This window comes from Branchiostoma lanceolatum, unplaced genomic scaffold, assembly GCF_035083965.1.
Source record: "Branchiostoma lanceolatum isolate klBraLanc5 unplaced genomic scaffold, klBraLanc5.hap2 Scaffold_80, whole genome shotgun sequence".
In the NCBI taxonomy this organism is placed as follows: Eukaryota; Metazoa; Chordata; class Leptocardii; order Amphioxiformes; family Branchiostomatidae; genus Branchiostoma; species Branchiostoma lanceolatum.
In genome coordinates, this window is record NW_027100651.1 from 16934 (window position 1) to 29141 (window position 12208).

Sequence of the window (12208 nt, forward strand, 5' to 3'; positions counted from 1 at the left end):
AACAACAACATTTTTGGGAGACTTCTGTGGCCATTTCCAGAGTTTTCCAGCATGTCAGCGTCAGCCAAGGGAAGGAGTAAGGCGCCCAGCATGGCAGGGTGCGGAAAGGCCGAGTTTTACTCGTTTTCACTTTCTTGGATCGGGATCGAACGCCTGTTCCTAGTAGTGTACTGGCACGTATGGGGGAGGGGGGCATCGTGAGGAACATGTTTTGAGTAGAGTACAGTAGAGTAGAATTGTACGTAGCTTACCGAAGTGGGCGTAAGTCACACTGTGGTTTTCTTTATGTGCAGGCCTTAGTTTTGGCCTAAGTCCATGTTTCTGTTTTTCGCAAGTTGTCATTTGTTAACCAAGACCGTGCCTCAAGGACTAAACTCTCTGTCTCTCTTGTAAAACTAAAAGTTTTCTACTTATTATAGATATGACAAAAATAATTATTAGCCTGGAATCCAGACCTATTATAGCTCCCGAGTCTCTCTCCGCAAATAGCAAATATTTGCGGAGAGAGACTCGGGAGCTATAATAGGTCTGGATTCCAGGCTAAATAATTATAGCCACGTACCTGTCAATAGTTTTAACCTTCACCCCGTAACCAATACAAATTCGGTGCCAAACAGCTACCTTATAATTACTGGATGTACATCCTACCTGACCGAAGACTCTACTCTACTATACTCTTACACGCAGGCTGAAGGTTGAAAAACTGTTGACAAGATAGGTGTCAGCCAATCATAGCCCCGTTTGTTTGTTTGTTTGCTTTTGCGGCTCTGTTGTAATACTTGTGACACTGTACAGTGTACATGAGGATGACATGTACACCTTGGCAGAGTTTTAGGCAGTCATGTGTCTCAGTAAGCCAGCCGTGTGGACCTGAGCATTTTAAGTTTCAGTGCAGCGACAACAGGACTGCAGACCAAGATCAGAAACTGTGGAGTGTTGGACCATGTTGCTATATATCCACACTAATGCCCAGTGAGTTTAGCTTATACATCACAGCAAGGCCCAGTCCAGAAGTGAGTCAGAATACATCCATTCAACAGTTCATTATTCCAGCTCAGGGATGTCAGATGAGCACACCAAGAGCTCCATGATGTTGTGACCATATGTGTTTATTTCTGTGTTTATTTGTTTGTTTGTTAGGGGTGCTCCCCAGAAGAGCATGCTCCGCAGCACGTTCCAGCACACCAAGAGCTCCATGATGGTGGGCTCCACGCGCAGCCAGGTCGCAGGGTCAAGCAGCAAGAAGAGCGTGGTGTTGGATGATGGGAAGGGTGGGGTGACGCAGCGCAGCAAGGGGCCAAATGTGGTTGTCCTTGATGATGCGGGGAACGACGTGACGCCCCAGCCGCTGCTGGCCGTGGACCCGAACGCGCCGCATCACACGCAGAGCAAGCTGTTCGGGCAGGGCGGCACCGACTCATCATCTGTGGGAACTGTGAGTAGGGCGGGGTCCTATCAGAGGGCTTCTTACAACAGCTTTGTTACAGCTGGGTCCTATCAGAGGGCTTCTTACAACAGCTTAATTTGTTACAGCTGGGGTGATGGTCCTATCAGAGGGCTTCTTACAACAGCTTTGTTACAGCTGAGTCCTATCAGAGGGCTTCTTACAACAGCTTAATTTGTTACAGCTGGGGTGATGGTCCTATCAGAGGGCTTCTTACAACAGCTTTGTTACAGCTGGGGTCCTATCAGAGGGCTTCTTACAACAGCTTTGTTACAGCTGCGTCTTATCAGAGAGCTTCTTACAACAGCTTTGTTACAGCTGGGGTGACGGTCCTATCAGAGGGCTTCTTACAACAGCTTAATTTGTTACAGCTGGGGTCCTATCAGAGGGCTTCTTACAACAGCTTAATTTGTTACAGCTGGGGTCCTATCAGAGGGCTTCTTACAACAGCTTTGTTACAGCTGGGTCCTATCAGAGGGCTTCTTACAACAGCTTAATTTGTTACAGCTGGGGTGATGGTCCTATCAGAGGGCTTCTTACAACAGCTTTGTTACAGCTGGGGCCTATCAGAAATCTTGTTGCAGTTGGTTACATTCTAGTCCGGCCAATCAGAAATATTCTACAGATTCTGAACTTACTAGTAGTATCCCAGTCCGGCCAATCAGAGATCTTCTCACAGTAGTTAACATCCCAGTCTGGCCAATCAGAAATCTTGTTACAGTACAGTAGTTACAACCCTGTCCAGCCAATCAGATTTGTTACAGTACTAGTACAGTACGCCAAAAATAATTACTCAAGCAACTGGATAAAGTTTTGAAGTTTCAAAACTTTATCCAGTTGCTTGAGTAATTATTTTTGGCGTATCTTACTACCTGGATGTCTAACTTTCATCAACGTACTAGTACAGTAGTTACAACCCTGTCCAGCCAATCAGAGATCTTGTTACATTAGTTTTGTCTCTGTCCAGCCAAACAAATCTTCTCACAGTAGTTTACATCCCAGTCAGTCCAATTAGAAATCTTGTTACAATAGCTTTCATCCCTGACCTAATTACTAGTAATCAAAAGTTTCTTCCCTGACTAGTCTCTTAGATTTCTTGCTTGTTTGTTTGTTCAGCCCACTGACTTCATGTCGCAGGCTTCCATCTACCAGACTGGCACAGGAACGGCCAGCGTGTTCGGCGCTCCTTTCTCCAGGTCAGTATCAAATAATAACTTAAATATAACAGTTGGAAACTACAGATTGCGGCCGAATCCGAACAGCTCCTTTCCCCAATCTTGAAATGCTTCAGAAAATCAAGATTTGGTGTATTGGTACCGTCATGACCCCATTTTCACACCTTTCCAACCAGTTTGTAGTAAATGTATTCATCACGGAGACATGATGGTGTATGCAGTTTTGATAATGACCTTCAAGTTGTTATTTTCATGTTGAGACTCTAGAGAAACCCTTATCATTCTAAAACAAGTGGGGCTCTTCGTCTTCCACTGCCTCCAACAAAGAAGTCAAACCCAGCTTGTGTAGATATTGCCAACGCTATTATTGAGTAATCAGAGTATGTTACAACGTCAGTCACAGTTCCACGGGCAAGAACTGGCAATACATTAGCTTTCATATCATTTCTCCCCTCAGGTCGGTGATGGGCAGCGTCTCTCGGATCTCCGGACAGTCCACAGCAACAGACCAGTCCTTCGGCGACGAGATCTCGGAGGCGGGATCCCACGACCTTGCCCCTGGGCTGTCCAGTAAGTCATGACCTTGCCCCTGGGCTGTCCAGTAGGTCACGACCTTGACCCCGGGCCGGAAAACAGCCGGAGAACAATAACGTAGCAAACTTTGCTAAGGGGTTAACTACACGTAAAGAGTTAAGAATTAAATATTTTAGCTACTCACAGATAAGTTTGTTTGTTTGTGAAGGTGTGAAGACGCGGCGTGAGGAAGTGAAGGAGGTTCTGACGGAGGCAGATCTGGATCTCTCAGTGCCGATCCGGCTGACGGAGAGCGATACGATCTGGATCCTGGATCTGGTCGGGACGTGCGTAGCCAACGACAGCGAGAACGCCGACGGGATCCGGGCCAGGAATGAGAAGTACAAGGAGGTGAGATCTCTTAGATCTGGGATCACAACTCTTAGATCTGGCATCACAACTCTTAGATCTGGCATCACAACTCTTAGATCTGGGATCACAACTCTTAGATCTGGCATCACAACTCTTAGATCTGGGATCACAACTCTTAGATCTGGCATCACAACTCTTAGATCTGGGATCACAACTCTTAGATCTGGGATCACAACTCTTAGATCTGGGATCACAACTCTTAGATCTGGCATCACACATGTTATTTGATATATTTCCAAGCTGATGTTATTTCATATGTTTCCCAGCTGATATTTGATATATGTTCCCCAGCTGATGTTATTTGATATTTTTCCCAGCTGATATTTGATATGTTTCCCAGCTGATCTTTGATATGTTCCCCAGCTGATATTTGATATGTTCCCCAGCTGATATTTGATGTTTCCCAGCTAATATTTGATATGTTCCCCAGCTGATGTAATTTGATATGTTCCCCAGCTGTGTAAGAACCGTGTAGGGAACGACCGATACATGGAGAGGGGCATGCAGACCTTCAACGATGCACCGAAGAACAAGGAGGTGCAGGCGGAGAAAGTGGAGCTGATCGTAAGTAACTTTCACTGCTGTAAGTAACTTTCACTGCTGTAAGTTACTTTCACTGCTGTAAGTAACTTTCACTGCTGTAAGTAACTTTCACTGCTGTAAGTAACTTTCACTGCTGTAAGAAACTTTCACTGCTGTAAGTAACTTTCACTGCTGTAAGTAACTTTCACTGCTGTAAGTAACTTTCACTGCTGTAAGTAACTTTCACTGCTGTAAGTAACTTTCACTGCTGTAACTACACCTGTCTGCGCAGGCAGTGCAGGTAAAATTGTACAGGACACAGGCGTCCATGCCTCGGTATGGTTTGTGTGCTGTTGTTGAATTATTTGCATGCTATTCTTGTATGGGAAGTAGGAGACAACAACTAACAGGACCACTCGCAAACAACTGAGCTTTATCAAACGAGAGAACGGGATTGGCTGTTATATGTTCAAACGCGTTCGAGATTACGTCTATGTACTATAGAGTCCTACACTTGAATGCACTGTTCCTGTACTGTTGTTTGTTCTGTTTCAGGACACGGGCATCAATGCCTCCGAGTGGGACATGCATGACACTTATCAGGACCTGGCAGCTAAAGACAAGGGTAAGAGTTTCCAAGTTGAAAATAACAAAGTAAAAAATGATCTCTTGTTGCACAACTTGCGCATGTGAAATTCCCGGACCCTGTTTGTGTATCAATGTGAAGGTTTGATGCCGTAACTCTCTCCTCTGCCCGCTCCCCTGCAGAAAAGTCCGGAGAGGCGGATGCGGACCAGGACCTGATCAGCCGACCCACCAGCAAGAAGGCCGACCTGGAGGAGACTTCTGTGGAGGGGTCGATGCGGCAAGGGTCGGCTCTGTCGGGGCAAAGTGGGAGGGGTGAGTTTTATCGTGAGAATGTGACCTATGAAATTTATCCAACCATGTTCCGATAAACCATGGGACCACTAGCCAACCACCACCTGACTCCCAGCTCACATGACCTGTTCTGTTCCAGAGAGCCGTGCCAGCCTGATGGGGTCCAGCATGCAGGTGTCGCAGTTCGAGATTGCGGAGACGCCCGCGCCGCCAGCGCTGCCAGAGAAGGACGGAACCGTTGATGGGGTCATCGATGATGCCGACCATCCCCTCCTCAAGGTCAGGCTCCTCAAGGTCGTGTAGGGGGACCTTGGGGCAGTGATGCTTTTATGCATGCCATGTTTTTCTTGTGCTGATTTTGTGCTGTTTGTAAATCCGCTGGCCTTGTGCTGATTTTGTGTTTTTTGTAAATCCGCTGGCCTTGTGCTTCAGACGGAGAGCCTGCAGCACGACTTGTTTGTCATGGAGAGGGTCGTGGTGCAGAACATCTTCCAGCCCAAACAGGCAGCGTACAGAGGCATGGACGAGCTCACAGGTCAGTACAAACCCACAGCCTACAGAGGCATGGACGAACTCACAGGTCAGTACAAACCCACAGCCTACAGAGGCATGGACGAGCTCACAGGTCAGTACAAACCCACAGCCTACAGAGGCATGGACGAACTCACAGGTCAGTACAATCCCACAGGTCAGTACAAACCCACAGGTCAGTACAAACCCACAGGTCAGTACAAACCCACAGGTCAGTACAAACCCACAGGTCAGTGCAAACCCACAGGTCAGTACAAACCCACAGGTCAGTACAAACCCACAGGTCAGTACAAACCCACAGGTCAGTGCAAACCCACAGGTCAGTGCAAACCCACAGGTCAGTACAATCCCACAGGTCAGTACAAACCCACAGGTCAGTACAAACCCACAGGTCAGTACAAACTGATGAAACTGCTTCTAAAACCTTGCTGTAACTAGACTATGGCCAAATTTGCAGATCAGTACAAACTCACAGGTCAGCAAAACTGTCTCTCATTGATGTATAAAACTCTACTGTAAGTAACCACACCATAGACAAAGTCAGGTCATGAACATGCTCTTTGTTTTAACTTAATGTTCTGTTCTGGGATTCATGGCAACAGTAATGTGCACTGTTGTCTAGACAGTCCAGTGTGTCTTCCTGCCCCGTTGGATGATGATTGTGATGATTAGTGATGGTGATGATGATGTGTGATGATGGTAAGTGATTGTGATGGTTAGTGCTGATGCTGATGCTGTTCTGTACACCCCCCACCCCCCAGACGTGGACCGTGAGGTTCCGGACGAGCCCCCTCCCACGGCCGGCTCCATGTCCATCACACAGATGGGCCCCAACCTGGAGCGGCTCTGGATCTACCACTGCGAGCTGACGGACGGCAGGAACGTCAGCTGCCTGTCCTGGAACAAGGCGAACCCGGTCAGTAAACAAACAAACAAACAGACAAACATAGAAACCCAGTAGGTGCAATAGAACATGTATGTCCTGGTCAGTGGCCTAACCTAACTGTACCCTACCTTGAATGTTTTTTTGAAAAATTTTTATTGTTACAGAAATGCTAAGAGGAAAAAGACAGTAGTTAAGGTAAGAAGAGCATGCAGCATAATCTCACAGTCTTTAAAGTGAGAGGAATGTTCAGCATAATCTCACAGTCTTTAAAGTGAGAGGAATGCTCAGCATAATCTCACAGTCTTTAAAGTGAGAGGAATGTTCAGCATAATCTCACAGTCTTTAAAGTGAGAGGAATGTTCAGCATAATCTCACAGTCTTTAAAGTGAGAGGAATGTTCAGCATAATCTCACAGTCTTGAAAGTGAGAGGAATGTTCAGCATAGTGGGAGGAATGTTCAGCATAGTGGGAGGAATGTTCAGCAGAATCTCATTGTTTTTTTATATTTGCCACCAGGACCTGATCGCCGTGGGTTACGGCCAGTTTGGGTTCAACGACCAGAAAGGCGGGCTGGCCTGCTGCTGGTCTCTCAAGAACCCCAAGGTGAGACCATGTACACAATGATTATACCAATGCGCAGTATGAACCCCAATGTGAGACCGCTTGTAAGCTAAGTTTCCCAGTACATGTATGAGTAAAGGAAACTGTCTGCAGTTGTAGTGTTTTTGTTTGTATGAGTAAAGGACTCGTATCTGCAGTTGTAGTGTTGTTGTTTGTATGAGTAAAGGACTCGTATCTGCAGTTGTAGTGTTGTTGTTTGTATGAGTAAAGGACTCGTATCTGCAGTTGTAGTGTTGTTGTTTGTATGAGTAAAGGACTCGTATCTGCAGTTGTAGTGTTGTTGTTTGTATGAGTAAAGGACTCGTATCTGCAGTTGTAGTGTTGTTGTTTGTATGAGTAAAGGACTCGTATCTGCAGTTGTAGTGTTGTTGTTTGTATGAGTAAAGGAGGCGTCTGCAGTTGTAGTGTTGTTGTTTGTATGAGTAAAGGACTCGTATCTGCAGTTGTAGTGTTGTTGTTTGTATGAGTAAAGGAGGCGTCTGCAGTTCCAGTGTTTTTGTTGCATGATAATTACCAGCCTTGACTGGTAGGTTTATTTCTCCACTTACTCTTAGTGATAAGTTTTGTGGGTTCTCATAAGTCATATAAACATGCTCAAGGTGTAACACGGGACCCGGGGCTTTATATCCCGTCTGAGTTAACATTCCTTATAGAAGCTATATACTAATTTTCACCATTTAAGTGAGGAAACAGGTTCCTAGTGCCTCCCTACTTGCTGCTGAATGTTAAGTGAAGAAACAGGTTCCTAGTGCCTCCCTACTTTCTGCTGAATGTTAAGTGAGGAAACAGGTTCCTAGTGCCTCCCTACTTGCTGCTGAATGTTTCCTGCTGATGTTGCTGTTTCAGTACCCAGAGAGAGTGTACCACTGTGCCTTGGGGGTGGTCAGCATGGACTTCTCCTACCAGAACCCCAGTCTGCTGGCCGTGAGTAGATTTGGTGCTTCTAGTGGAACAACTTGTGCACTCAGGAATATCAGCTCAGTCCTGGGAAACTTGCACCTTGAAATTCAACCAAAGTGCACTGGTGTAATCTGACGAGAAGTCAACAGTCCCAAATTAATGGCACTTCCTGTTGAAGGAAACATGAAATTTCCAGTTGTTTGAATCAAAGCAAGTCTGAACCTGCAGTTCCTCCCATGTCTGCTAGGTGGGGCTGTACGACGGAACTGTTGCCATCTACAATGTGAGGAGCCAGGAGGACTCACCTGTGCTGGACAGCTTGTAAGTTTGTCTCACCTTTCTCACCTGTGCTCACCTGTGCTGGACAGCTTGTAAGTTTGTCTCACCTTTCTCACCTGTGCCCATGCTCATGGCCTCACCTTTCCTCACCAGCGCTGGGCGACTTGTAAGCTTGCTTCACCTGTGCTCACCTGTACTAGACAGCTTGTAAGCTTGCCTCACCTGTGCTAGACAGCTTGTAAGCTTGCCTCACCTGTCCTCACCTGTCCTCACATGTCCTCACCTGTGCTAGACAGCTTGTAAGCTTGTTCACATGAGCTGCACACTCGTCCTCAGCTTGCCATCAATCTGCATGCATTAATGACTCTCCCCTGCTTTCTCCTGCTTTCCGCAGTCAGTCCGGACAGGACCACGTCAAAAACAGGTAGGTTCTTTTCTGCCCTCTGCACCCCCGGTTTGAAGTAGACTAGGCCAAGTTTCATTTATTGTTTTTGGCCTTTTTTCATTAGTAGCTTTTCTAATACTTTGCTCATGAAGTTGTGTCCCCCCCCCCTGCGGTGAAGTACACTTTACCCCTAGTCCTCTTGTGTTTTAACAGCATAGTGAACATACATACTTACATACACTTACCTATTTGTGCTGTGTGTAACGTGTCTGTCTGTCTGTCTGTAGTGAGAACGCAGGGAAACACTCGGCGCCGGTGTGGCAGCTCAAGTGGGTGGAGCGAGACCGCGGTGCCCATGGCGATGAGCGCGGCGAGGTTCTGGTGTCGGTGTCGGCTGACGGCAGGGTCGTGCAGTGGTCCATCCGGAAGGGACTGGAGGCTTCAGGTACAGCAGCTGTGCTTGATGAATTGTTATCTTTTCTGCGTCTCTGATGACTGCTAATGACTCCTTCCTTCAATACTGCTGAAGGCTCCTTCCTGTAAGACTACTGAAGGCTCCCTGCTTTATTTCAGACCTGATGAAGCTTAAGCGCACGGCTGTGAAGCAGACGGGAGCGGGGAAGGGAAAGGAAGGAAGCAAGAAGAGCGAAGGTCTCATCTTCAGATTCGCCCCCGGACTCTGCTTCGACTTCAGTGCCAAGGACCCCAACATGTGAGTCCCAAGCCTGTCCTTTTGTTTTGAGTAGTTTGGAATAAGGAATGGGGTCTTGTGTTTCCATGGAAACATTCCTACATAACCTACCCACAATGCTACCATGTTCAACCTACCCATAATGCCCCATTACTTCCTGTGTGCAGCTACCTGGCAGGGACGGAGGAGGGCCACATCCACAAGTGTTCCTGTTCCTACAACGAGCAGTACCTGGACTCATATGCAGGGCACACGGTAAGGGCAGTACCTGGACTCATATGCAGGGCACACGGTAAGGGCAGTACCTGGACTCATATGCAGGGCACACGGTAAGGGCAGTACCTGGACTCATATGCAGGGCACACGGTAAGGACAGTACCTGGACTCATATGCAGGGCACACGGTAAGGGCAGTACCTGGACTCATATGCAGGGCACACGGTAAGGGCTGTTTCTGTCCTGCTTATGTCCTGTTTCTGTCCTGTTTATTTGTTTATTTATTTGCTGTCCTGTTCTGTACGGGGTAACTCTACAGGATCATCATGATTGATTGCTGTTTGTGCACGGCTGATTCTGTCCTGTTCCGTTTAGGGTCCAGTCTACAAGATCACGTGGTCGCCGTTTGCGCCCGACATCTTCCTGAGCTGCAGCGCCGATTGGAGCGTCCGACTCTGGTCACATGACATGACATCACCAGCCATTAACTTCTTCTCCTCCACGGTGAGAAGCCAATAACCTCAGAAAGTTTCAGCCATCATTTTTTTTGGATTTCTTCAATCCTAAAACAAAATGATAACTGTAAATTGTATAAGACCTATTCCTTCCATTCTCCACATGACAAACTGTTGCTGTCATATTACCAGTAAGTGAAGAAATCGCCATGTTGCACTTTGTCCCCACCCGCAGCGCTCGGTGTACGATGTGTGCTGGTCGCCCTCATCATCCACTGTGTTTGGCTGCGTCAACGAAGGAGCCGTGGAGATCTGGGACCTGTCCGTCAGCACGTGAGCTTCTTAGCTTTTTCTAGGAGTCTTGAAGTAAGAATAAAGGCAGCTACAGGCGGGGTCTTTGACCCTATCAGCAGCCTTGTGTGAAAAAAACCTGTAAATCATGGCTCTGTGGTACCGGAAGGTACAGAATTCTGCCACCTGTGTAATAAGTACTAACCCTGTCTGTCTGTCTGTCTGATTGCCGCAGGTTGGACCCCATCATCGTGAACGTGCCGAACCCCGGCATCAAGCTGTCTTGCATCTCCTTCACTCTCAATTCCGATGTAAGTACCACAGACAAACAAACAAACAAACGATTCTCACTCTGACCTCTGAAATATGTACCACACACACTGTGGAATGGAACAGCATCTAACTTTTTCTGTACCTCCTGCAGTGCGTATTGGTAGGTGCCAGTGATGGACAAGTCACTGTCTATAAGCTGAAGTGCATGCAGCCGACGCCCGACAACCAGGTCAGCACATCAGAACTGCATTGTGTTTTGAAATTTTATCTCAGACCAAGGAAAAGCCTCCTTGCTCAGACCAAGATGTGCTGTAACAGCCAAGTCAGAAGATGTGTTGAGAAAAGGATATCTATGATAATTTACACTAATGCCATGCACAAATGCAGGTTACTGAAGGAAACTTTTTTTCATTGATCCACTGTGAGTTGATTAGTTTGATAAAATGTGTTGTTTATTTCAGGGCGGCGCCCTGAGGGACATTATCCAGGCCACCATGGCCTCCCAGCTGCAGAGCACGGGCAAGGCAGGCAAGAAGAAGGGCAGCGGGGAGTGACACTAACTTATGCAGCTTTCCTCAACGAAATCAGTACAGTCTCAAACTTCTGCAGCTTATCTCAAGGAAATCAGTAATGCGCCATCTCAAACTTCTGCATCTTCCCTGGAGGAAATTTGCTTCATGGTGGAGAAATGCACCATCTCATACCTCTTGCATTTGTGGCCAGACTAGCGGAACTGATTTCTCACCTTGTAGAGAGGAAAACTACAGGTTGGGTAATGGTATTGAGGAAGGAACTGGCAGTTCAAATACATTATATTCCTGTAAATTGAATATCCCCCTGACCAAAGTAACATGAGGCAGAAATGCTGAATGTATGGCAGATATAACTTGTGTGATGAGCTTCATTTTTCAACACTGTATAGATGAGAATGAATTTGGCAGAAGATGTACATGCAAATTGTAAGAAAATTAGACGTTTTGTACTTGACATTTTTGCTGCTGACACCACTGTTCTGTCAAAAGATGTATATTTTGTAAATTGATACACAGAGTAGCTTTGTGTTGATATGTGACTCTTCAGTTGTATAAGATATATAAAGGTTCCAGAAAGTAAAGGTTCCAAAAACTGTTCACTGTATGGCTGTTGGTTTTTATTCCCGTCCTACTTTTAAGTGTAAATGGACTTCATGAAAGGAAAAAATTGTGTGAGTGCACATTTCTAACTGGCCATTTTCTCTGAAGAATTAACGTGCTTGAACACTTTCATCTATAAAGTCGCTACTTCAAACAAGATGCTGGTAAACGTTGCTCTGTGTGAGTGTGTAGACTACAAAGCTTTGATTTGAGAAATAGATTTTAAGGGGTCTGTTCAGTTCTGTCGTGATCTAAATTTGCGATATAGAGAAATCAATACACTCCTTAGGGGGAGGGGAGGTTCTCCACGAAGGTCAAAAACTGGAATTTATTGTGTCAAGGGAAGCGTCATTTTTTTCTGATTCCCCAAAGCTTTGGTTGGATGGGGTTGGAGGTATTCAGTCATGCACATTGATCTGGAAGATTTGAGGAGAGTGAGCCATGTGGTAGATCCATACATACAAGTCGAAAAGGTCAAAATGCCTAAAGGTGCACCTGAAAGACACATCGCTAGAGGTCACTGCTGTACAGTAATCTCTTTTGCTCATGGAAGCAGATGCATGTATTGTAAGTGGAGTTCCTA

General features: G+C 46.3%; 1 protein-coding gene across 2 annotated transcripts; it reads left to right on the forward strand.

The window, feature by feature from the left end:
• Positions 1 to 15: 15 nt before the first annotated feature.
• On the forward strand, positions 16 to 11622 carry LOC136426150 (dynein axonemal intermediate chain 4-like). Of its 2 annotated transcripts, XM_066415045.1 has the most exons (23): positions 16 to 98; positions 1141 to 1435; positions 2561 to 2640; positions 3077 to 3189; positions 3362 to 3543; positions 4021 to 4128; positions 4642 to 4711; positions 4855 to 4986; positions 5105 to 5244; positions 5398 to 5500; positions 6258 to 6412; positions 6899 to 6985; positions 7850 to 7927; positions 8151 to 8224; positions 8577 to 8606; positions 8855 to 9012; positions 9141 to 9279; positions 9426 to 9513; positions 9849 to 9977; positions 10164 to 10261; positions 10455 to 10530; positions 10644 to 10721; positions 10954 to 11622. In XM_066415045.1, the coding sequence occupies exons 1-23, from the start codon at positions 52 to 54 to the stop codon at positions 11044 to 11046; spliced, it is 2553 nt and encodes an 850-aa protein (XP_066271142.1). In that variant the 5' UTR covers positions 16 to 51; the 3' UTR covers positions 11047 to 11622. The 2 variants fall into 2 exon arrangements, with proteins under 2 accessions (XP_066271142.1, XP_066271143.1); XM_066415046.1 differs by lacking the exon at positions 8577 to 8606.
• The last annotated feature ends 586 nt before the right edge of the window (positions 11623 to 12208 follow it).

What these genes read in the sequence shown, in the direction of transcription:
- LOC136426150 (XM_066415045.1), top strand. Translation starts at nt 52, where the DNA reads ATGTCAGCGTCAGCCAAGGGAAGGAGTAAGGCGCCCAGCATGGCAGG. An exon ending in GGAATGAGAAGTACAAGGAG is followed by an intron (nt 3,544 to 4,020) that starts GTGAGATCTCTT and finishes TATGTTCCCCAG; the next exon opens with CTGTGTAAGAACCGTGTAGG. An exon ending in CCTGGCAGCTAAAGACAAGG is followed by an intron (nt 4,712 to 4,854) that starts GTAAGAGTTTCC and finishes GCTCCCCTGCAG; the next exon opens with AAAAGTCCGGAGAGGCGGAT.